Source organism: Artemia sp. Qi Xiang Cuo, chromosome 14 (assembly GCF_049724085.1).
Source record: "Artemia sp. Qi Xiang Cuo chromosome 14, ASM4972408v1, whole genome shotgun sequence".
In the NCBI taxonomy this organism is placed as follows: Eukaryota; Metazoa; Arthropoda; class Branchiopoda; order Anostraca; family Artemiidae; genus Artemia; species Artemia sp. Qi Xiang Cuo.
In genome coordinates, this window is record NC_142807.1 from 39535928 (window position 1) to 39562549 (window position 26622).

At 35.3% G+C, this 26622-nt stretch overlaps 1 protein-coding gene across 7 annotated transcripts in view; it reads left to right on the forward strand.

The window, feature by feature from the left end:
- The window catches only part of LOC148944450 (transcriptional activator Myb-like), a 166003-nt gene that overhangs the window by 91772 nt on the left and 47609 nt on the right, over positions 1-26622 (forward strand). For 4 of the 7 annotated variants that reach the window (XM_089100296.1, XM_089100294.1, XM_089100295.1 and 1 more), the window contains exons 2-4: positions 14419-14636; positions 16354-16503; positions 19758-20162. In XM_089100296.1, the coding sequence (XP_088956422.1) occupies positions 14421-14636; positions 16354-16503; positions 19758-20162 (771 nt within the window). In that variant the 5' untranslated portion in view covers positions 14419-14420. Of the gene's footprint in view, positions 1-14406; positions 14637-16353; positions 16504-19757; positions 20163-26622 lie in introns of all 7 variants that reach the window. The other 3 variants (XM_089100298.1, XM_089100292.1, XM_089100297.1) reach the window with 1 other exon arrangement.

Below are 26622 nucleotides of genomic sequence, written 5' to 3' on the forward strand. Positions count from 1 at the left end.
GAGGGAGAAGGAGTGGAGGAAGGTACTTCAAAATGCCTTCCCAGGGCATACTTTCAGGGATGGGTCTAAAGGCAGACATCCACCATATGCCTAGTATGGGGTAAAGTCCATTTGTGAGGCAAATGAATGCTATATTTAGGTTCAGGATGCAATTCTGGGTATATATTTGCACAGGGGGCAGGATATATAGGCCTACTCTGTAAATATAGGCTATACAGGTTCTAAAAAATTTGATAAATTTTTGGCAGTTCATATTATTGACTTTTGAATAAAGTGAACATACCACTCAATGCCTTTTTTATGCTCTTCAAGAATTTAATAATTTCTTCTATTGGAAATTCCAATTTACCCACCCCACTCCCCTAATGTGCATTGGAATATACCATGAATTGTCAACAGCAAAGTTTTGAATCCCAAAGTTCAGCACTATTTTTGTCAATGGCATTTGAAAAACTTGAAACTGTAGGAAAATGTTTTATATTTGAGTTGCCTGATAAATCAGGTTTGAATTGTTATTAATAAATATTTTTAGAATAGCCTATGTTACTCTTGAACAACTTATTTATAAACTAGTTATATATCTTTAACTACTTTTCAATAACTTAACTAGTGTTGATCACCCCTTTATGTGGTAACAATTCAGGGTATATATTTGCACATTAGGGAGGTGGGGTGGGTAAATTTGAATTTCCTATAGAAGCAATTATTATATTCATAAAGAGTATTTAAAGGCATCAAGTGGTATGTTCACTTTATTCCTAAGTCAATAATATGAACTGCCAAAAATTTATCAGAAATTCATGAATTTTTTAGAAAAACTGAAAAACAAGGAGAGAAGTGAAGATAAAGGTTCTCCCCTTTTAAAATGTGTTAACTTTTAATATTTTGCATATTATGGAGTAAGACTTTTTTTCTTAAAATGTTTCCTTATGCCCAGCTGTGCTCCTAGGCTTATAATACTGGTTGGCTAATTTAAAGATTTGTATAGCCTGTATATAAACACTGTCAAATTAGCCATCTTGTGGGAACCCATCTACAAGCTAAAGTATGTCATGGGAAGGTATTTTTATATACCTACCTCCACTCCTTCTCCCTCTAAATGGTCCTCAAATTTGTCTTCATGGCAGGTTCATGACCTAGTGAAATTTTGACAAAACACAATGTTATTTTTTAGTTATCAGTTTCTTTTTCTCTGGCTTTATTTCTGAAAATGCAATTCCTGTTATTTGAGTAAAATTTTCAGCCATATTAATGTTTCTTTTCAAAACTTAAGAAATGTATTTACATATCTTTAAAACCTTATAAATTGGGATTGAGCAAAGTTGTAAAGCTGAAAATAATTTTGTTGTACTTTATTCAAGCAGAAGATCTATTATGTAAGGTTTCACTTTTATAAAACATAGATTTTTAAAGGTCATCAAAGGTCAGAATCATCTAGAGGGGGAAGGAGTGGAGGTAGGTATTTCAAAATACCAGTACTCTTGCATTATGCAGGCCTTTCTAAAAAGTCAAGTTTGGTTAATATTAATGAAACAAAAATAAATAGGATGAACATATAATAGTTTAGAAACAAATTTGGGCTATATATTTGCACATTAGGAAGGGGGAGGGGGACGCACAGCATATATTATATACATAAGCTAACCTAGGCACCTTTTCCCCCCCTAAACCCCCAAAAAACACAGTTTAATATTGTATACACAATGAAAACCACACTATCATTGCCTAGTCTTTAGCAGTAAACATGTCAAAAACAGGTTTTATCATTGCCTACTCTATAGTAGTTAATCTGAGAGGCCCGCGTAATGCAAGAGTACCAAAATACCTTCCCAGACATACTTTAGCCTATAGACCCATGCCTGAAATTTTCATTTTCCTAACCTAACCCCTTTCCAAGATAGCCAAAAGTAGCTAAAGTAAAATTTTACCAAAAAATTGCCATTTGCAGTTGATTTAAGAACTGCTAGCCTAATTAGTGTATTATTTTTCTTAGTCATTGCCTGAATTTATCCCAGAAGCAAGCATAAAAAAGGCATCAAGTGACATATTCACTTCCATCCAAGCTAAATTATGTTATAAATTGCAAATTTAGCCCTAAAATTGCTTTGGTACTTGTCTATTATATAAAACACATTTGAGATGTGAAGTTTGGTGAATAGCCAACACCAGAGCTCCCAATTTAATAATTCACAAATGACTTCACAATTTTGCTAATAAAGTATTCTATTTCCATCATTTTATTGTCACCAAATGTCACTTCTCAAGTGTGTTTTATATAATAGACAAGTACCAGTGCTTTGCTTTACTTTCAGTTCAACTTAGTGCTTTATTTTAAAATCTGAACACTAAGAAATGTGAGATATGTTTGAACTAGGTATGACACTTTTCTGTTATAGTGCTGGCCACTCAAGAAGTGAAGTTAGGTTAATCCTAATGAAGTATACTAAGTATGATAACAATATAATACTTTAGAAACAGATTTGGGCCATAGCCTGTATTTTTACAGTAAGGGGGGGGGGTAAGTGTAGTGGGTATGTGTGCAAAATGTGTTAACAATTATTCTGTGTATTTTGAAGTAAGAATTGTTTTCTAACTTAACACTGTCCAAGTACTTTACCCAGGGGTGTCCTGAGGTTCATTTTATTGGGGGGGGGGATCTTTGTAAATTTTACCAAATTGCTACCTGATTTATGCCAAATTTTCTGCAGAAATAAAAAATTTTGCTAAGTTTTGATTGATTTTGCAAAATTTCTGCTGAAATTTTTACCTTTGGCAAAAAATTGGGGGGGGGGGCGCCCCTCACCCCCACCCCCCGGGACGCCCCAGAATTAACCCCCTCCCCCCTAATGTGCAGATGTATAGCTCAAATTATATATTTCCTATCTTTTCTGTCACTTGTATTTGTCTTGTCTCATGCTAAACTAAACAAAGAAACCAGTTCCACACAGAGCCAGAAAAAGGGTAAGTGGAATTATTGGGCCCTGTGTCACCACCAAAATGAACAATTGGTTTCCAAAATTAAAGAACAGTGATTTTCAAAATGGTTTTCAAAATAAACAACATGCAATTGAATATTTGATGTATAATGATATTAATTGTTGAAAGATCCATCAGTTCAAAAACTTATTTCACTGTAGTTTTATTTTTATTTTCAATGCTATAAGAACTGGAAAAGAAAATATTTGTAAAATAATTCGTTTTCAGTTAAGCGCTAATGATGCAGTAGGCTTTTGGTTTATATTTACAGTTAAGGAAGGGGGCAGCATCCAAACTCTTGTTTGTAGTGAAACTATATTTGTCTCGAACAACTTTAAAAAGAGCTAATAAATTAAACTGAATATTTGATGTATAAAATATTAATTGCTGAAAGCTCATCAGTTCAAAATTTTACTATAATTATAATGTTTATTTTCAATATTAAGTACAAAAGAAAATATTTGTAATAAAGTTGGTTTTCAGTAAAGCAACAATGATGCAGTAGGTTTTAGACTTATACAGTGAGAGAAGGAGGTGAGACCCAATCTCCTGTTTGTAGTGATTTTTGTTCGTTTCAAGCTTGATTTGCATGTTCAATTTAAGTTTTACTCGTTTTAAGATTTATTTATTAATTTACATTAATATCTATTCTATGTATATTTGCATTGATTGTCTATTTAATTTCTGTTTGTTTTAAGTTTCATTTATACTTCAATAGGAAAATATTTTTTTCATTTTAAGCACAGTATATAAATTATAGGCAGTATGATCTTTCCCTATCTCACCCATCATAAAAACCTGGACTGAGGTGCAAGTGCTCCAGAGAACATAGAAACATAAGTAACATTAGATCTTTTCATGGGTAGACAAGTCAGATTTTTCTTGAAGGTGAAACTTGGCTTCAACATTGGAATACTAATTTTTTAAGAAACTAATTTCAAATTAATTTATTCCAAAACATATATGAAAATTGGTAATTAGTAGTGCAATGTTTTTAGGAATTACAAGTAGGTTTTGAAGTCTCAAGTTGGTTTCAAAGGCATTTTGAGAAAGTTTCTGCCAAAATATGTGTTCCAGGGTAATTGGACCTGCTGGATCGCAGATCATATATGAGAGGATGTCTGTTTTGTATGTGGCAGATATAAATATATATATATAAGTGTATATATATATATAGTATATATATAATACATATAAATATAATATATATATATGTATATATACTATGAAAGCTTTAGGAAAAAGAAAGTTTTTTTAAGAAAAGTAAAGGCCATATTAAACTTAAGATCAGTAAAAATAGAAGCCTACAATAACACACTCAAATATGTTTACAATAACTCAAATACATTTGGTATTTTCTTGGATAGGGCTGTTGTGGCAACTTTAACCACAGCAACCAATAATTAAAACCCAAGTCAAAAAATGGGTCTCATACAGGAACCCTTATTGCTATCTAAATTCACAAAGTGCAAAGATTTTCAAACAGAGGTGTTTATTCTTTAAAGTTCAGGAAAGGTCTGCCCATTTCATACAAAAACATTGATTGAAAACAAAACTAGCTCTTATCTTGGCTTTCCACCAAAACAGGTAATTAGCCTTTTTCAAGTCACAAAGAAACTACAATCTGAGAAAATAAATATTACAACGTGAAAAAAAAAAATTATAGACTAACACAACTACCAGAGGCGGATCAGGGAACCCTCCCCCAGCGGCTTACGTAGTCTAAAGTAGTGTAATTTACCTAATTAATGCAAGTTTGCATTAATTAAACTTGCTCCTACTGCAAGTTTATCTGATCAACCTATTTTGCCCCCCCCCCCCATAAAAATCCTGGATCCGCCCCTGAAACCATCACATCTATTCCACCAGTTATTAGAAGAAAAACAAAGATCCTCTATCAAATTTCAAATGACATTTCTATGGCCCAAAAAAGAGCATAAACAAGAAAAAAGTAAATAAAAATTAAAAGGAAAATAAAATAACTGGAAATTAAAGGGAATATTTTTCCTTACCAATAAAAAAAATAATAAGGAATAGTTTTGATGCTTCATGGCACAACATTACTACTTAAAACCACAGACTATGGTGAAACCTAATAGATAATCTGTGCTAAAACTGTTTGGTCGCCCCTTTTTGCTAAACAATTTTGTGGCAAATTTCAAATACTCCTGCCACTTCGTGGATCCCTCTCCACTATGAAATTTTGGCTATTTCCCTGTTGCAGTATTGATTAGAAGTTAACACTAGAAATTTCCTCATTTTAATAAATTTTATCAATATCCTACCCCCTTTTTTAGAAATCCTACATAGGCCAAATAGTTAAGTTTACTGTATATAAATAATAGATTAAGTCATAATTTGTATATAAATTAAGCCATACCTGTGAGATGGGACAGTTGCAAACCATTTGGCCAGCTCACTAAGTTTTTTTCTGCTTTTGCAATTACAAATAATACAATTTCGAACCATTTCTCATTGATTGACGCATACATACTAACCCGCTAATGCAAGAAGAAGATCTGCAGTGAACTTACTGCTATATTTTTTTACTGTGGTTTTAAGTTTGATTTTCATATTCAATCTAAGCATTACTTGCTTTAAGATCTATTTATTCATTTATATTATTACTTGTTGTATGTTTTTTGCTATGATTGTCTATTTTATATCTGTTTGTTTTGGGTTTCATTTATTCTTTAATAATAGTTTCTGGTTGTTTTGAGTTTGAATTTTAACAGGTATTTGTATCTGCTGAGCTTAAGTTTAAAATGGCCTTTACTTATCTTTAAAAAACTTATTTTTTGGAAAGTTTTTTTTTTTTTAATTAATTGTCTGAAAGAGTGTACTCATTGTTAGTTATTGATTTTGTTCAAAGTTACCCTGTACCATAAGATTTACCCCTTACCATAAGAAATAATACATTAACATTTGTTATTTTATGCTTTTTCCTAATATCATGATTGCTTTTCTGACCATGCAAAACAAATTCTGATTGTGAAACAATCTGATTTCTAGGTGGTATGGTAGAGATTTACAGTAATTTAATAACTGTTGAAATGGTGCCTAGCTATCCATCTAGTGGGTATCTAACCCTAGTTGTTTTAGATGGATAAAACTTTCAGCAACGGTTCCAGAGCTTAAAGTATGCCCTGAGAAGCTCTTTTGAAGTATCTGTAGTCTCTCTCCCTCCAAAGAGTGCTGGTTTTTGATGAAGTTAAATAAACTTTATGTTAGGCCTGTAAAAGTGAAGCTTTCAGAAATAGATCCACAGCACAAAGGAGGCCCACAGAACGTATTTTGAGCCACATAACTTCAATAATTCTTGATCTGTAAGGTTTTAATTGTTTTGTCATAATTTGTTTTAAATTTGAATAAAAAATCATAACAGCCTTAAAATTCTACACAATTCATCACTAAACATGTTTCAAATCCAGAGTCAAAGGAAAGCAGACTTGAAACACACTAAAGAAATTTTTTATCTAAATTTTAAGACATATATGAACCTGTTTATTATGCAATTTTCTAGGCTGTAGAAATGGGAAAGCACTTGAGAAAGGAGCTTGAAAACACCTTCTTAGGGCATAATTTATGCTCTGTAATTCTTTCGTGAAAGTTGAGTCTTATAACCCAGCTACTTTACTTTCTGAAGTAGAAAAAATTTCCACAACTAGAATTCTACCCAATTCTAATGGTTATGTAAGGGTGTATGTGGATTATAACCCAGTTGTTTCATTCCTTTGGCATCAAATAGAAATTTTAATTTTGAGCACTAGTTCATTTTATGTAGTTTTAAAGTCTCTGTTATGTAGTTTTAGAGCCTTACAAGATGGATATATATCAAATAAGTCAATAAAATCACCAATCCCCACTAAGACTCGATGGTCTGTAAAGAGGGGGGTCATAAAACAAAATATTTAAACATTTAACATCTAAACACATACTATGTAAAACGTTTACTCATAAAAAAAGAACAGAAGGAAAGAGAGCATAAAGAATTTTCAGTACAGAGTTTCAAACCCTTGAATTTTGGCTCTAAAACCAACTTTGTAAGAACTTGTGTTATACTACATGCATTAAACCTTTCTTGGAACCTGCTGAGCCTGAAAACAAGGCTATAGCCAAATGCAGAGCACAAAATTTTCAGTTCCTTTAATGGGTGTATGGAGGGGGGGACAGGGGGCTGCTGCTCCCCTCCCCTTGAACTTCAAATTTACACTAGATATGGCTGAAAAAGCAGATGGTTGAAAAAGCAGTTGAAAAAAGGTATATGGCTAAAAAAACAGTTGATAAGAGATAGATGGTTGAAAGAATCGAAAATAAACAGCTGAAATGACAGAATAAAAGTCAAGCAAGTAGCAATAACCCATAATGTTTTAGTGAGATTTAGCTCTAATATAAAAAGATTCATCCTCAGGCTTTTTGATGATTTACGGTGATTGCTTATTAATAAAGGTTTCATAAGTATCATAGAACTTGCTGGCAATGTAAGGTTTTGTGAACTGAAAATATAACTTCAGCTCCCCCCTGCCCTTCATCACAGAATAGGCTGTCCCCCCCCCCTAGACAAGAAGCTATGTACGTCCTGTAACGTATTCTATCTTTGGAGTCAAGAGTTGAATTCAATTATTTAATGGAGACCCAACACCTATAAATAAAGTGCATAAGCATAAGCAAACAACACAAAAGCAAAGCAATCAAATCAATATGTTTCATCTTCTTTCTCATGTAGAAATGGCTTCCATCACTGCCAGACTGGACAGAGGTGGATATCAACGTGACGATCAATGCTCAGGTTCATACGCGCAGGTGGTTCGGAAAGTCTACCTGAGCGAGTGACTCTTCCTGCATCAGCGCTGGTCACAGGGGGTATGCCTGTATCAGTAGTTGACTGACATCGTAGACTTAATGCTCTTTCCTTCTTCCCCCTGACGTGTGGCCGTTCGGCTACGGTGAAATCATAATCTTCGACTACTGACGGGGTTTCCTTGTCAGTGCTGCTATTCAATTTGGCACAGGATTGCTATGCGACAGGCGTCGTACTGGCTCCAACTGTCGCTGTTCCATCCGGGTAAGTATGTAGTTTGGGGCACTGGGTAACACGGCCTGCATGTAATGGGTGGGATGGTATAGGCTCGGCTATAACTGGTTCTGATCTGTGACGTAGGTGTCGCCTGTTTCTTCAAAGAGTACTGTTGTCTTGCAGACGCACCAGGTAAGAGCGCTCTTGTTGTCTCAACTTCTTCTCGACTACGCCCTTGCGCCATCTACTACATTCGTCAAATTTCACTCATACTTTCTCTCCTATGCTCAATTCTTTCAGCTCTTTGGCGTTCTTGTTGTGAGCTCTCTGCTGTCTAGACTGAGCTTTCTCTTGCTCTCAAAACTGGGTTCACAATTATTTTTGGCTGCTGATGGGATGGCAGCGCTGGGACGATCGACCAGGTTTTCCTGCTCATGAGCAGCTGAACCGGTGTATATGCTCCATCAACTGGGGTGTTTCGGTATTCCAGCAATGCAATGAATGGATCTGTTTGGCTTTCTGTCGCTTTCGTCTTGATTCGTTTTGCCGTCTAGACCGCCTTCTTGCTCATCCCATTGGACTGTGGGTATCGGGGACTCGATGTGACGTGGTTGATATCCCAGGATGCTGCAAACATTCGAAACTGCTCCGAGCTGAATTGTGGCCCATTGTCTGAAGTAATCTTCTCCGGTATACCATATCTGGCGAAATGCATTTTTAATTTCGAGATCACTTGCTGTGAGTTTGAAATGGCAAGTTTATCCACCTCGAAAAATCTACTATAAGAGTGTACCGTTATTAGGTATTCCATACCACTGAATGTAAAGATTTCCAAGCCTATGTGTTGAAATGGATACTGGGGGACCTCTGAGGATATCAATGGTTCTTTCTGTTAATCCATTTAATGCCTGGCGCATGTGTCGCAACCAGATAATAGTTGTGTGATATCTTCCGTGATGTTAGGCCAGAATACAGAGCTACGAGCTCTTTCTTTTGTTTTAACAATGCCAACGTGTGACAAATGAAGCTGTCGCAGTATGTCTCCATGCAGTGCCTTAGGCACAACAATGCGTTCGCCTTTCAGTATAATACCATCGTTGATAACCAGCTCGTCTCTGTAGTTCCAGAATGGAAGAACGATAGATGGTACATCTCTTTGGTCGTTAGGCCAGCCAGATTCGACGATGTCTGACAGTGTTTTCAGCTCAACATCTCTTAGGGTTTCCTCACGGACTTGTTCTAGTTTGTTTCTGCTTACTGGAATATCTCTAAAGAATGTATGGATGTCTACTTCTCCTTCAATTTGAATTTCTGGGTCTTGGTCAGGTAAGTGCATTCGTGATAAGACATGAGCTACCGGGATTTCTTTGCCGGGACGATACTAGAATGACAGTTCATACTGCTGGAGCACAAGCATCATTCTTTGCAATCGGGGTGGTGCCCTATTTATTGGTTTGGACAATATCGCCTCTAAAGGTTTGTGATCCGTTGTCACAGATCTTTCTACCACAAATATATTGATGGAAATGTGTGCAGGCAAACACGACTCCCAGAAGCTCCTTCTCAATTTGTGAGTACCGTTTTTCTGTGTCACTAAGAGATATAGAAGCAAAGGCTACTGTGGCGTGATCCGCAACCAGTTGAGCACCTAGCCCGTGTTGTGATGTGTCTGTTATCACTTCCACCTGGGCACTTTTGGTATCAAAATAGGCGAGGTTGCTGCAAATGGCTTCCTGGACTTTGACTCGGGCATCGTTGTGTACTACTTTCCAATTGAACTCCTTTGCTTTGGCCAGGTCCCTAAGTAGCTGGTTTAGGGTAGAGAGGCCAGGAATGTACCTCAACAAATAGTTGTACATCCCTAGAAGAGTCTGCAATTCATCTTTGTTCTTGGGGGCTGGCATTTCTTTCATTGCCTTAATTTTGTTAGGGTCTTGTTCCATACCTCCCTTTGTCAGTATATGTCCAAAGTAGGGAATGGCTACGGCATCGAAAAGGCATTTCTCTTTATTAAACTTGATGCCTTTTTCAGAAGCCCTCTGCATAACTGTCCTTAGTTTCCTATCATGATCTGTTGTACTTTCAGCCATTCCAGCAACATCATCTACAATCAGACCAATGTCAATACCTTCAAACGCCTCTTCCATTCGTTTTTGGTACTCATCCTGGGCTGATATGAGCCCGAAAGGATATCTCTTGAAGCGGTATCTTCCAAATGTTGTGCTGAATGTAGTGAGGTCAGCAGATTCCTCGCCTAAAACCATTGACCAGAAACCATTTCTTGCGTCGGTTTTTAAAAATCTTTCTGCTCCAGCACATCTCACTGCTACATCATCAAAGCTAGGAATGGGGTGGTAAGGACGCTTGATACATTTGTTTAAGTCCACTGGATCTAGACCAATTCGGATTTTTCCGTCTGGTTTCTTTACAAGGACAATCGAATTCACCCAGTCTGTCGGTTTTTGTACCTTCTCTATGATGCCAAGATTTTGTAATCTGTCTAGTTAAACAGTTCGTGGTAACGAACGGTAAGTAAGGAGCGACACGGCTCAATGGTAACCGAATCTCTAGAAAACGGTATTTTGATAAAAATAGATACATCAAAAGAATTATATTTTAATGCTGATTTCAAATATATAAGTTTCATCAAGTTTAATCTTACCCATCAAAAGTCAGGCGCCTGAGAAAATTTGGCTGATTTTCGAAAAAAGAGGGAAAGACCCCCTAAAAGTTATAGAACCTTAATGAAAATCACCATCATATTCCGCGTATCACAGAACCCTACTGTAGAGGTTTCAAGCTCCCATCTACAAAAATGTGGAATTTTGCATTTTTTGCCAGAAGAAAGATCACGGATGCGTGTTTATTTGTTTGTTTTTTTTTTTGTTTTTTTTTCAGGGGTGATCGTATCGAACCAGTTGTCCTAGAATATCGTGGAAGGGCTCATTAAAACGGAAATTAAAAGTTCTAGTGCTATTTTTAAGTGAACAAAACAATGGAGGGCAACTAGGCCCCCTCCCACGCTCATTTTTCCGAAAGTCACCCGATCAAAATTTTGAGATAGCCATTTTGTTCAGCAAGTTCGAAAATATTGTAAGTATGTCTTTTAAGATGACATAATCCCCCGAAGATCCCGGGGGGAGGGCTGAAAGTTATGAACTTTACCCAATGTTAACATATAGTATTGGTTATTTGGAAGTATACAGACATTTTCAGGGGAGATTTTTCCTGGTAGTGGGGGGTGGGTGGGTCAGGGGTTATGTAGGAGGATCTTTCCATGAAGGAGGTTTTCATGGGCGAAAGGACATTGCTATGAAGGGGACGCCGGACTTCCCACCATTATTTAAAAAAAGATCATAAATTTAATAAAAAAAAACAACAAGTATTTCAACTGCAACAGCAGCAACATCGAAACTTTAAACGAACAGAAAATATTACATATATAATTGGGTTCACCCCGTAGTCAATGCCTCGCTCTTTAAGCCAAAGATTTTTTAGTGCTTTCACAAGAGCTATTTATTCTAATTAACGGCCTTTGTGATTAAGCGGTCATTTCTAAAGAATTGGAACAAAATTTGAACTTTCGCTTAAAGAGCGAGGTATTGACTAGGGGGCGAACCCCCTAATAAACGTATTAGAAATATATGAATATAGAAGTTCGTTACGTAAGTTAATTCGTAAGTTACGTATATTTATTACTAATAAAAACGTTCGTAAATAAAATTAAACAAGTTTTGAGAAAGCCGTTTAACTAAATAAAAGTAAGTTAATATGAAAATTTGTTTTAATTATTCATGTACGGTGAGCCAAGATCAAAATCTGTATTTATTCAAAAACGTTCAAAAATTAAATAAAAAAACAAGTTTTTTAAACTGAAAGTAAGGAGGGACATTAAAACTTAAAACGAACAGAAATTATTCTGTATATGAAAGAGACTGTCCCCTCCTCAACGCCTCGCTCTTTACGCTAAAGTTTGACTCTGTCTCACAACTTTATTTTTTAAAACAATAAAAAACTTTAGCGTAAAGAGCGAAGCGTTGAGGAGGGGACAGTCTCTTTCATATACAGAATAATTTCTGTTCGTTTTAAGTTTTAATGTCGCTCCTTACTTTCAGTTTAAAAAACTTGTTTTTTTATTTAATTCTTCTTTTAGCTTCGGCTGAAGGGCATACGGAACTCTTTTTGGCGGCTGGACTGTCGGAACAAATCCTTCCTTCAGGTAAATGTAACATTTTCCGGGCAACGTCCCAATACCTTGGAAGACATCATCATATTCCTCGAGGATCTGTCGTACTTCAGGTCTGGTTGAAACCGTGGCTGGGTCTTCAGTCATGCTACATGACATGCTAAACACAAACTTGATCAAGTTCATCTGTTCGCTCGTTTGTCTACTAAGGATTGGTCCTTTGTTGGTTTCATCAACATGATACACATGAACCTGCGGTTCTTGGTCCTTATACTGAATCACAATCTGTGCAATTCCAAGTAGTTCAAGGCTGCATCCACTGTAGCTTGTCAGGATATCTTTGTTGGGAAGCAAGGTAGGTCTTGGTTTTAGGGATCTAAATTCACTTGCTGGGAGAAGGTTTGCATCAGCCCCTGTATCAATTTTGAAGGTTATTTCTCGTCGGTATTCAGGTAGGTTAACTTTAATCATCGGCTTTTGGACTGAATCGGTTCTGCTGTCAACAGACTCGATGAAGTATTCGTTGTTTCCTTCGTTCTCAGCTGGCAGGGCTTCAATTTCGTTGACAGACCTGCTTTTGCAAACTTTTGCAAAATGATTTGGCTTCCGACACTTGGAACAGATCTTCCGTTTTGCGGGGCATTTGTGTTCGCGGGAGTACTGGTTCCCATAGAAATAACAGTTTGGCGTCATTGTCTTTGGCAACACTTTTTTTTTGCGTGTGGCTCCCGCTTCTTGCTTTACAGCACTAGTACTTTGTTCATTTCTCATCTGTGCATGGGTCTCCACAACTGTTTCAATTGCACGGATAATATCAATAGATTTTGCTAGTGTAAGCATTCCACCTTCACTCAATAGTCTTTCTCTTATCCGGTCACTCTGTACTCCAAACATCTGTTTGTCTCTCACCATTTCATCTGAACTATCTCCGAAACTACAATCGAGGGTCAGTAACTTCAGAGATGTCTTATATGCTTCAATTGTCTCTCCTTCTTTCTGATTTCGTTTCTGAAAAATGAATCGGGAAAATATGGGATTGGAACTGGGTTCAACATGCTCAATGAATTTTCTCAGATATACATCCACTTTATTTTTGTCTATTTCTGGAATCTGGAATGTGTTGAATATATCTCGTCCTTTTTCTCCAACCCATATCAGCAAGTAGGAGCACTTCACAGCTTCGGCTTTTCCGGACAAGGGTCCTGTGAACATCAGTTCAGCATGCTGGCGAAATCGCTTCCACGAGGCTTTGAGATTGGCTGACAACCAATCAATTGTTGGAGCGGGTGTGCTGTCCATTCTGACACCATGTAACGTATTCTATCTTTGGAGTCAAAAGTTGAATTCAATTATTTAATGGAGACCCAACACCTATAAATAAAGTGCATAAGCATAAGCAAACAACACAAGCAAAGCAATCAAATCAATATGTTTCACGTCCATGGTTCCTTTAATAATTTTTTTTAATCATGAGAACTTTTACCACAAGGAAGCCATGTGTGGTAAGGAACCTCTGCAAAGCATTAGTCTTGCCTCCTTTAGAGTTTGGTATTATGTTGGCATGTCCCCAGCATAAAATGGATCCTAAGGCACTTGAGAATCTTCAGCTCCAAGCTCATATCACATCTATGTGAGAAACTTTAAGAAAAGTATCTTAGATTCCTAAAACTGACAATGCTGGTATACAGAAGAAAAAGGGGAGATGTTATCATGACCTGTAGGTTCCTTGAACAGCCATGTCTAAGTTTAGTTATTCTCCACCTCCTCCCAATGCCACCATGGAACACAGTCAGGAACTATAGGTCCCTAGAAGTCAACTATTAAAAAAATCTTGACCTAAACTGTGGATAATAAAAAAAAGTGTTATTGCGCATGGAAATTTGGCACAAAAAGTGACAATAGAAACACAAATGAACACTTAAGACTAGAACCATTTTGCAGGGTTTAACTTTCAGCAACATAGTGGCTATGATTCTCCTTACAAAAATGAGTGATAAAGGGGGCCAAGTGATAAAAGTGATATAGGGGCAGCCACTAAGAAACATATTAGAAATCATAGGCTAATGCATAAAACATTAATGCTTGGGCTCAGATTTTGCTAAGGACTGGGGTTTTATACTAATGATAAAAGCTTCAAAAAGAATATCTTTCATTTTTGTTTTTTTGCTAATTCTCCTTAATATACTTTTTACCAAATTATTTATTTAATTTGTTTTTATATTTTGAGATTTTATTACAGTCATGGCTCAATATTTTAACTCCTTATCTGAACCTGGGAGAAGTCAACATGACTTTGCAAGTAAACTAAAGAAAGAGTTTGAAGATCTTAGGGTAAAAATGGAAGCTGATGAGGACTCAGAAACAAGTGATGCTGCATCTTCAGATTCAGATGCAGATTCCAGAGCGGGAGGATTCTCTAGGAAATCTATAAATAAAGGAAGATGGTCTAAAATTGAGGTATGGTACTTTTTTCAGTGCAATTAGTTGTTGTAAACATTATTAAAATCTGAAATTAATTAGGGGATGCCTGTTTATAATAGGATGCTGAGCAAGAGCAAAGTATCACTAATAGTTGAGCTTCCTGAATAACTTTGACATAATATAGTAGAGAACAGAAACAATGGCCAGTAGGAAAAAAATTAAATGATTGGAATAGAAAATGAGAGAAGGGGGGAGGGTATGAGCAGTGTATCTGTAAGTGACATCACAACAAATTTGCATTTTAATGAGGTGATGCTCTTATATGACCACACAATATTGAGGAGGAATTGTTCAAGTACTTTTGAAAGGATAAACAAGGGCAGGCCAGGTTGCAATTACCAAGCTCAAATATCGTAGAAGTTTAAAATCAAAATCACATTGTACTGGACGCTTAAAAAAAGGAATATTTTAAAAACTAAGGAGATAATGAAAAGATGACAATTCTGGAACATCAGTCATGTCTATTATTATTGCTATTGACAGTACTCTTATATTGATCACTATTGTTTTAGAAATACATGCTTAGGTGCGCCCTCAGAGAGAGAGTTAGAGGGGGGGGGGGTGGATGATTCAAAGTAAGAATTTCTTAAAGTATTGCAATTCTTTTTCTCATCTTGATTTTCTATTAAGAGAGGAATATATATTTAGGTATTCAATTATTTGTGTTCTATTAGGAAGAAAAGACACGAGTTGTATGGTAAAATAGGGGTCAACTGGGAATTCCTCTAAGAGTTTTTCTACCAGTGTATTACCTTAATGTGTAATTCACAGCAGGTTAAGGTCCATGCTGGATAGTTATTGTGGTAAATTTGCTCATAAACTTTTTATATGTCTACCGGCAGAAGATTGAGCCAGGTTTTAAATAATCGAATTTACTGTATATTGTGTCCATAAGGATGTATAATCTAAGTTTCCAAATTGCCTACAGTTAACATTTGGATTGTTTTTCTTCCTGTGACTCAGCTAAAAGACATTCAAATGCTTTTGAGAAAAAAGGGTCAAGTGTCATGATCCAGGTCTTGCCTTTTCTTTTTTCGAGTAGTAACAAAAAATAATTTCTAACAATTTGGGAACCAGTGGGGGTTTTATGGGGGGGGGGCAGAGAGGGCACTTGCCCTGGATGCATAAATTCTTGAGGGGCAAAATTTCTAATATATAATCTAACAGTTATTATCATTAAGTAAATTTTGAAACTTTTGTTTTTATTAAAGTAAAGTAGAGGGCGCAATTAATAAATGAATGTAATTAATTAATTAGTAAAATAAAAATAATAACAAAAAATAATGAAATTAATATAATAATGATAAAAAAATAAATTATCAATTAACTAATAAATTAAAAATAGTTTTGTTAACAAATGAAAATGTCTGATTAATTTGGGGGGATAGGGGGAAGGGGGAGGGGCTAATCAAGATTTTGCCCCGGGTGCAAGAGAGGCCAGAACCACCACTGTTGGGAGCTTATATCTAGAAATAATTTTTTTAAAGTCACAGACTTTAAAGGCTTTGAAAGATTATTCGCATAGGCTTAGTTAGTTTTATGAGAATCTCTAGTGGGCAAATGCTGCAATGTTATTGGGTACTATTGTTTACCAAAAGTATTGTAAAGGTATCCTATATTAAAGTCTCATTTTTGAAAGCTTTCTTTTAAAAAGGATTGTGTGGTTAAATAACTTTTGTTTAACAATTTTTAGGATGAATTATTGAAGCAGTTATATGACAGATATAATGGTAGTTGGTCAGCCATAGCACAGCATTTTCCAGACAGGTCAGATGCTCAAATTCAACATCGATGGGACAAGGTTGTTAGTCCTGAACTTGTTAAAGGGCCCTGGACCAAAGAGGTTAGTTCATTGCCCTTTTGTTATTTCTTTTAAAAGGCTTGTTCCACTTGTTATGATTAAATTAATTCTTATTTTTTATGTTATTCATTAAAGGCAGTATTGAAAGATAAGTACATGATCATATTATGCTAAAATTTAACTCTCCTGAATGATGAGTTGAAAATGAGCTTAAAATACATTCAGATACAAGCGAAACAAATAACTGAGAGCAGGCACGTACGCAGGAATGTATTTGGAGACACAGGGGAAATTCATTCACACAGAAATGTATGTCTATCAAAGGGTAGGCCAATCAGATCAAAGAAAATAGGTTTTCAATCAAAGAAAAATAATGACACTTGGGAGATATGCATGTACCTATGCATATGAGGTCTGCTTTAATTCAAAGGGCATTATGGCAACTCTGGTCCAATAGAGATTAGAGCCTCCTTGGTTATGTCAACCTTGCCATGTTTGATCAATTGGTCTCATTCGTTTTTTCTTGCATTATTTGGTTCTTGTTGTGTTAAGAAATTTCTGACGTTTATCATGCGTAATATCCTATTTTCTCGTCTGCAAGATAGTTGCAAAATGCAGCTTTTAATATTAAAATAGTTTTTTTGCTTTTCCTTAATGGCAAAGGACAAAGAAGCAATATATATATATAATATATATAATATATATATATATATATATATATATATATATATATATATATATATATATATATATATATATATATATATATATATATATATATATATATATATATATATATATATATATATATATATATATATATATATATATATATATATATATATATATATATATATATATATATATATATATATATATATATATATATATATATATATATATATATATATATATATATATATATATATATATATATATATATATATATATATATATAACAAGAACAGAAAACAACACAAAGGTGACTGCATACAGTATAACAAAAAATTACTTGTACCAACATCAAAGTTCTTACGCACAGTTTCGCTGAGATTATTTGTTTGAAATGGCGTATTAACAAGGTCAACCTTATCCTTTAACTTACAGTTTTGGTACCAACATGGTAATCTAAATCTAAGGAAACACTTGCAGTATCTGAAATAGGCCAAACGCCTAACACAAAGTTTTTCAGCAAAAATGAGACAGTGCAAAAAAGGAAAAGAATTACCGGGGAACTAAAAGCTTGGTGCAAAATGCAAATATGCTTTCGATTACATCTTCTTTCATTGGAAAAATCTTCACCATGCTCTACCTCCAGATTCTTAACTGTTCTGTTTATCAACAGTGAACAAGCAGACAACAGCGAGGACCTGAACGAAATTCGCAGTCATTTTACATAGGGAGAGAAGTATTTTTAGATTTAAAGCAGCTACATAGTAATGACTATTACAAGATATAATCTCACACTTTAAATGGTTAATTAACAAATCAACATACGTAAGATGTCGCTTAAATGTAGAAAATATATGTTAGGCTTGTATGGCAGAAGAATGCCATCATCATATGCAATGTTTGATGCACTACTCAAAATAAAACATGAGACCAGTAGTCTGCAGACGTGAAGCTAATGCTCGTTTAAATATAACAGGCGACTGAGCAGCTCCTTTACAAACAGGAATGCATTTCCACAGCTCTCCTTTCCATTTTACCCAACTTTAGCACATCAATAACAATATGATAAAACTTTAGGGAGGGATTTATTGACAGTGGATGAAGCTAGACAATGTAGGGAATTAGAATGAAAAGCTTTATCCAGCGATTCCAGGATATCCATTATTGGGCAATAAAGTGGATATTTTGATTTAACTTCATCTTTTGGAAGGTGTGTGAGAACAGAGTGAGTCTGAGAGCAGCTAAACAACTACAGAAACCAACTTGCACAGACGTGAAATTGCAGTGCATTTAATTTCTGGTTGAAAAACACAACAGAGGGCTTGACCAGTAGCTAGTCCATTTCTGTGAAAATTCCTTGCTTGAGGGAGAACTAACATGACCATTTAACAACTGTCTGATACATTCAGCAAAGCTCCTACATTTGAGATACTTTTAGGAGTGTTTGTTAATTAATATAAAAAGAAGTAATGGTTTTGATTGACTCTAAGTCGGCTGTGTATCTGCTGAGCTCATTCCAATTTTCCTCTGATTTCTCATCTATAAGGAATTTGAAAACTCATCTACAAGTAAAGGAGCAGGGAATTTGAGCTTATGGTCCAGCATATCCCAAGGCCCTAGTGAATTACATGGAAAGGTTCTCAGATCTACTTGCAAATAATACAGTAGATATCCTACAGCCAAATCCTCCTTTGAAGTCGAATATTTGGAATGCTTTGTGGTACAGAGCAAAGGACTTGTCCCTGATGTCTCAATAGCAGAAAGCTGTATATCTTCTTTTAAATAACTTTTTGGTTGGATTTATCACTTTCTTCTTTTTTGATGCAAATCTGATGAAAAAATTCAGCTTTTTTCTTTTCTTTTTTTTGAGTGTCCATTTTTTGCAGATGGTCTGACATTTAAAGCTATATTGCCAAAATCCAAAAAAGTTTTTAGGTCGTTGTTGACTACCGTTTCCCCCATGAAACAGGAACAATAATTTTTAAGTATATTGTTAACATCGAAGATAAGATGATGTCGATCAACCCTAAGAGATGAAAGGACCCTAAGAGATGAAAGTAGTCTCTATACATTGCTAAATAGAAGAAGAGAAAAACTAATATAATAAGCAATAAAATGGGAAAACACATTCTTGAAATTTAAATGGTACTTGTTAAATTAGGTTCAACTAAGAACTGTTAATTAAGCAAAAAAAAAAAAAAAAAAAAAAAAAAAAAAATCAACTGTGTGTCTGACACTTTCCAGAAACCAGTATTGCGTTCCTAAGTTGAATCTCTATCTCTTGTGCATATTTGCAGAAAGATGTAAATAACTAGGGATTGCCAGGATATAGATTTGTCTTTACCTCTAGTTTAGAGATTTTTATATTTACGCCAAAAGAAAGTCATATCATGTAAAAATACAGTCTTGTTCTTGTTGGCTTTTTTTTTTTTTTGCAATAAACTATTCACCTTAAAAGAACAAAAGCTAGGTTTGCAGTATTTTCTATGTATGAAATTATGGGAACATTAATATGGAGATAGGGCTTTTCCAAATAAGTGTTGTGCAATTCTGTTCTAGCTTTTGCTATAATAATAGAAATTTATAGGAAGTACTAATTTCTTAATCATTAATTAATATTTTAGGAGGATGAACTAGTCATAGAGTTAGTAAATAAATACGGACCCAAAAAATGGTCCCTCATTGCTAAACACTTGAAAGGTCGTATTGGTAAACAGTGTCGTGAAAGGTGGCATAACCATCTCAACCCAGATATAAAAAAGAGTGCATGGACAATTGAAGAGGACCGAATCATTTATCATGCTCATAAAATGTGGGGAAATCAGTGGGCAAAAATTGCCAAACTTCTTCCTGGAAGAACTGATAATTCAATAAAGAATCACTGGAATTCGGCAATGAGACGGAAGTTTGAAGCAGAAGTTCTTGGAATCCCACATGAGTGGAAACGACGATCAAAGAGGCCAAGAAAAACACTTGATCCTCCATTGCCTGATATACAAGAGCCATCATCATTAGATAGCTTTACGGGGGTAAGTGATTTTCATTCCTTCCCTATTGATCACTCCTGAAAAAAAACCGCAATTCAAAAAAACTTTTTCACAAAAAAACTAAAGAGTTATGTTAAATCCCAGAACGAGCAGAAATAAAGCGATGTAATAAGTCCTACTTAAAGTGAACCGAAATTACTATGAAAGAGTAAAAAATAACAATGTTTTATTTATAGCCTGATATGCAAACACTTAGGAAAAACAGAGTAGAAGAAAAGAAATAAAATAAAGCAATCAAACATTTGAATCGGCTGGTGGTATGGTTCTAGTTTTCGTTGGCTGTTGTTGACAATTTATCATAGGGTGCTATAAGCTTACATTTAATATTTATAGCCTAGGCTTTGTAACGTGTTCAGCAGTGGTAGATATAATAAAATCAGCAGTAGTAGATAAAATAAGGAGCGGAAACAGCATGATTGGGGGAGGGTCTAACATCAGAGCACTAACAACTGAACAAAACGACCTAAAAGAATATAGCACGACTACAAAAAGATGGAAAATTGCTTGGAGCAATCTGACTGTATTTACCTCGATTGGTAACTATTTTGAATAAACAACTTGAATTTTGTGCGTGAATCGTCTCCGGGCTAATTTTGCATGCTTGCGATGTAAAGAACAGGCAGAAATAGCAAGCCTTCATTTAAAAGATGTAACCACTGGGATTAAGCAATCCAACACTGACGTTATGATGGAACAACTAGTGAATTAAAATTTCAAAACTCACGATTTTCAGTATTCAAGTTTAATCCTTTTACAAAATAAAGTACGAACAGTTTCAACCGTTCTAGATTAAAGAAATTTGAACTACTAAGTAACGAAACATCGTCAGGTTAAGCCCAATACCTAATATTAAAACAACAAAAAAACGCGTTGACCAAATTAGAACTAGACTAGAAGCAATATATGTCTAAAAAAATGAGGATAGAACGACTCCGTCTTGGCATGCACCATAATGAACCGGGATAGATTGTTTGGGTGGTGAATTTTCAGCCAGAATTTTCTACCAATATTTTAGCACAAAAATGGCTGAAAAATTCACGCTTTTAGAATATAGCGAATACAAAGCTTGTGTGTGAACCACACTGTCCAGCGTATTTGTTAGGGCCAAAACTCATGATTATACTGAACAAAATCTTTTAATATTTCAGAAGCCTAATTGGTTTTCCCATTTTTAGTAACATTGGTCTTTGACGGCAAAAAACGTATTCGGAAATTTAAAAAACGTTTAAGCGACGGTTATAGGCTGGAATGGATCTATTCCACATTGTAAAATTGAAATAACTGACCTTCAAAGAAAGTTACCTGGAACAGTAGATGACATAATATGCATTTTAAAATGGAGCCGCAGATTTCAAAACAGCGCTCTGAATCCGTAGTAAAATGGCTTGTTTAAACTTCATCAATGTCCATTGTATTGGACTTCAGATTGCTAATAGCTTCATTTACAGCGGATTCTGTAACAGGAATATTATAGGGCTGAACCAGCTTCTGGGTGGGCACTTTAGCCGTTGCTTGAAAGTAGAATGAGCTTTATTATTTATCTAAGCACAAATAGCAGATTAATGAGACATCCACCTATCCTAAAGGAATATTAGAATTAGGATGCGTAATGCTTAATTTTTTACTGTTTACAATACTATTCCATTTATGCTAAAACTTTGGGAAGACTGCAGTACCAACTCTGGCGAAGCCGTTTTCGAAGGCCAATTCTGTTTTTTGCTTTAATATTGATTATATGGCCAGACATTGGCCTACCATAAGTAGCCAATATACAAAGCCAAAACTTTGCATAATTTTTGAAAGACAAAGATCAATTGTCTAAAAAGGTGCTCGGATTGCAATTCAAAATTTTTCAAAGGGTTCGGCAGCAATCTTACCAGTTTCCGTCCAACAAATAAGACTAGGCTAATGAATATTCAGATTTTGCACTTTGTCAGCTGAGGAAACACTTGAGTTAAGTAGATGACAGGAAACTTTTACAACTGATCGTAGAGCTGTAAGGTTTGCTGGGTAGACACACCAGTCTAATTAATTACAGTTTGTGCGATGACACCATTTAGGCTTTCTCTCTGCAGTGGGACAACCACTAACAGAAATAATGATGGAAAGTGGAAGATGGCCAATGCAACTGGCATCCTCATTAGCCAGAAATTGTGAATTACAAGCTGTAGGTCAAGCTATAAAGTAATCAATATCCTTCTTAGAACAAGAGTCGTGGATATAAATAAAAGCTAAACTTGGCGGCAAAATTAGGAAAGAATCAAATGACATGTTTAATAAGGTCTCACTTCTGGTATAGGCTCTTATGATGTCACAACCAAGATTTCCTAACCTCTTGCAAGCAATGCTGTATGCCAAGAAAGATCTTTTATCCTTCTAAGAAGAATAATACCGAAAGCGAAGAGAACTTAAAATGAATAATCAAGTCAAACTTTAAAATAACACCTATTACTATAGATGAATAATTGAAACGTGAAGTATTAAAATGAATGATCAAATCAGACTTCAAACGAACAGAAATTACCAAAAGAAGAGTTGGACTATCGCCCACTCAAACTCTATAAAGGTTTGGGTGTCATTTACACTCAAATATTGTATATATGCTAATTTCTTATTTTTAGCTTTTTTTCTTAATAACTAAAATGTTCGATTGCAATTCAAATTTTAGGGAGAATTTGATTATTCAGTCAAAATATATGATCAACCGTAGTTCTGTGAAATATTTTTTTTACTACTAAATTAAGGGCAGATGGAGAAGATGAAAAACAGTTAGATATATTGAAAATAGGCATAAGCTCTAGTCTTCTATGGGGCTTATTCCTACCATTTGGACACCCTTGAATGTAGACATATCTCAATTCACCATTTTAGTAAAAGAAGCTTTTTATGTTCTGTTTTGTTGCAATTGTTATTATCCTCAGATTACTGCATGTGTAGGTCATTTGTACGAAGAGTTTCTGTGTTGTTGTCTTTAAAGAATTAAAGAATCTACATAACCAAATCTTTTTCCATTTATTTATTTATTTTTTTCGTGAAGGTTTTCTTTCCCCTGTCAACCTGACCTATAAGTTTCAAGCAAAAAAAATATAGGGCTTAATTTTGGGTATTGCGAGTCAATAGTGCCAAATTTATTTTCAATTTTTTCACATATCCCAGGGACTTGTGGATATAATTTTCAGGTCATCAGGAGGCAAGAAATTTGGGGGTTCATTTTTGGATGTCACAGATCTTCTATTCATTTGGTCTAAGCTGATCAAATCATTCAACGCCCAGTAACTCCTTTTAGCATGTGTAAATCTAAAAAAGTCCTTTTTTTCTTTTTTTTTTGCATCGTGGTTCCTGTGACTAAGGGACGTATGGATATAAGATCTCTTCGGGAAGGAGTTATACGCCCATTTTCAGGTGAACCAACATGTTTTCTTACTTTTTTTTTGTAAATTAGGGTCTCCTTAGCCTAAGGACTTACAATTATGTTTCAAGGTGAACCAAAAGTAAAGTATTTCTGCCCATTTCGAGGGTTTGTGTCCCAAAACCGAAAAGTCTTTCAACTCCTTGAGAGTCTTTTAAGCTTAGAAAATATTTTTTGGTTTGTGTTAGGTCTAAAATTTTCTGAGTCATGGCTGCTCAGAAAAAAAGTTTCTGGCCTATTTTTCCTAATTTTTTTTTTGTGCATTGTGATTCCCGTGATCAAAAGACTTATGGAATAAGGTTCAATCTGATGGGGGAAAATTAATAGGCCCTTTTCCGGTCCCATTTTATGGCGAACCAGTATTTTTTTCTTTTTATGTAAAGGATATTCTTGGCCCAAGGACTTACAGATATGTTCCAAGCTAACCCTGAGTTTTTTTTCGCTTTTCTGGGCCCTATAATGGGGGCTCGTATACCAAAGCCAAAACGTCCAACTCTGCGATAAGTCTTTTAAGATCAGAAAATCTGTTTGGTATGTGGTGGTCTAAAATTTTTCTGGGTCGTGGCCGATCAGAAAAAAAGTTTTTGGCCCATTTTTTCCAAGTTTTCTTTGTGCATTGGGGTGCTTTTGATCCAGGGGCTTGTTGATACAAGAGTCAACCTATTTAAAAAAAAAAGTTGTTGACCCTTTTTCGGCGCCCATTTTTGCGTATTCCAATATAAGCGCCAATGACGCAGTAGGTTTTAGACTTTTACAGTGAGAGAAAGAAGCAAAACCCAAACTCTTGTTTGCAGTGATTTTCCTTCGTTTCAAGTTTGATTTGTATATTCAATTTAAGTTTCACTCGTTTTAAGATTTATTTATTCATTTATATTAGTAATTAGTGTATGTTTGCTTATTATGATAGTTTATTTAGTTTCTGTTCGTTTTGGGTCTCATTTTACTTTAATAGTAATTTAATATGATTTATTCACTTACACTAGTACTTGTTGTATAAGTTTTCGCTATGATTGTTTATTAAATTACTGTTCGTTTTTAGTTTTATTTATTCTTTAATTGTAATTTCTTGTCGTTTCTAGTTTGAATTTTAACAGGTATTTGTATCTGCCGATCTGAAGTTGAATATGGCCTTTACTTTTCTTTGAAAAACTTCTTTTTCGGAAAATTTTAAATTAATTTTTGGTCGTTTTTGTTTACAAAAAGTTTAATTTTCCTAGAAAATTTCTTATTTCGAAATCATTTTTTTTTTTTCAACATCAAACTTTCATCAAAGTATCAAAACTAGTATCAAAGTAACGAAAGTATATAAGTTAACAAGGTATCAAGGTAAATAAAGTATCAAAGTAACAATCAGCAATTTCTGTAACTCAGAGCCATTTCCCCGAGACTGAGGTGGGGTTAAAACCCGGAAACATATTTGTTTGGCCTTTGAACTATTTTGGCTATCTCAAAAATTTGACCGGATGCCATTTGGGAAAGTGGGGCGTGGGCTAATTGCCCATTGATCATTTTTTACTCTTATTTAAAAACTAAAATTTACAATTTCTGATCAAATGAGTCCTCTCCAAAGTTAATACAACCACCCCTTCAATAACAAACTTATTTTAATAATGGGCAACTTTCATTAGTTAAAATCCTTTCCCTGAGGGCTATAGAGGATTTCTCAACCCCTAAAATATAGGAATTTGAATTTAGGACTCTTCTGAACAAAATTGCTATTTCAAAACTTCTATAAGAGGCATTGGGGGGGGGGGGGGCTTGTTACCTTTTGATCATTTTCAATTTTTAAAAAGGGCACAATAAATTTCGATTTCCGATCGAATGAACTTCCTCCTAAGTTTGTACGACCACGCCTCCCATAGAAACTTTATGTGCTAACGATGGGCTTCTAGTATAACTTACAGCCCTTTCCCCTAGGTCTGGGGGGGGGGGGGGGTTCAAACCTGTAACCATAGCCATTTGACATTTGGACGATTTGAAAAAAAAGGCACGAGGGGGGGGGGGGTTGCCTACCGTCTGATTAGTCTTGAATTTTTAAAATGGAGTTAGAACTTTCAATTTAAATCGAGCGAGGCTTTTCCGAAGTCTATGTGATTACCCCTTCGATAAAAACCTTATATATGAATGATGGACAGCTTGCATAACTTACAGCCCTTGCCCTGGGATCAGTGGGAGGTTTTGTCAACCCCCGAAGAATAATTATTTTAATTACGTCACCTCTTGACTATTTCGGACATAATGGCCATCTTAAAATTTTGATTGGATGCGTTTGGGGAAAAGACGGCGTGGAAAGGGGGGATTGATGCCGTCCAATCCCGCTTGACCCTTAAAAAGGGCACTAAAAATTATTATTTTCAATTAAATGAGCCCCCTCCGAAGTTTATAACACCACCCCATGCATATGAAGTGCCTCTGGAAATAAAAAATTAGAGCCTGATGGCCTTGGGGTAGGTGGGGGGAGGCTGGTTGCCATCGGATCATTTTTGTCTCTTAGAAAGGGAACTAGAACTTTTAATTTCTGATCATTTGAGTCCCTTCTGTAAGTTTATACGACCACATTTTCCGTAAAAACTTATATGCCCCCGGTCCATAAGTTACAACCCTTCTCCCGGGTTTAGGGGAAGGGGGGTTGATGTGGACCCCGAAGTTTTGTCATCTGATCGCTGGAATATTTTAAACAAAATGGCTATCTCAAAATTTTGATCGGATGCATTTGGGGAAAAAAAGGTGGTTCATCAAATGAGCCCTCTCTGAAGTTTATGCGAGCATTCCGTCTGTAAGAACCATATATGCCCTAGGGCATAAATTACAACGCCCGCCCCCGGGCCCTGGGGGGTTTTGTCGATCCTGGAGTTTTATTATCTGTTGTTTGAACTATATTCAACAAAATAGCCATCTCAAAAGTCTTATCAGATAGGTTTGGGGAAAAAAGGCGGGGAGGGGGGCTAGTTACCCTCTGTTTTTTTTTATTCTTAAAAAGTAAACTAGAACTTTTCAATTTCCGATCAAATGAGCCCTCTCTGAAGTTTGTAC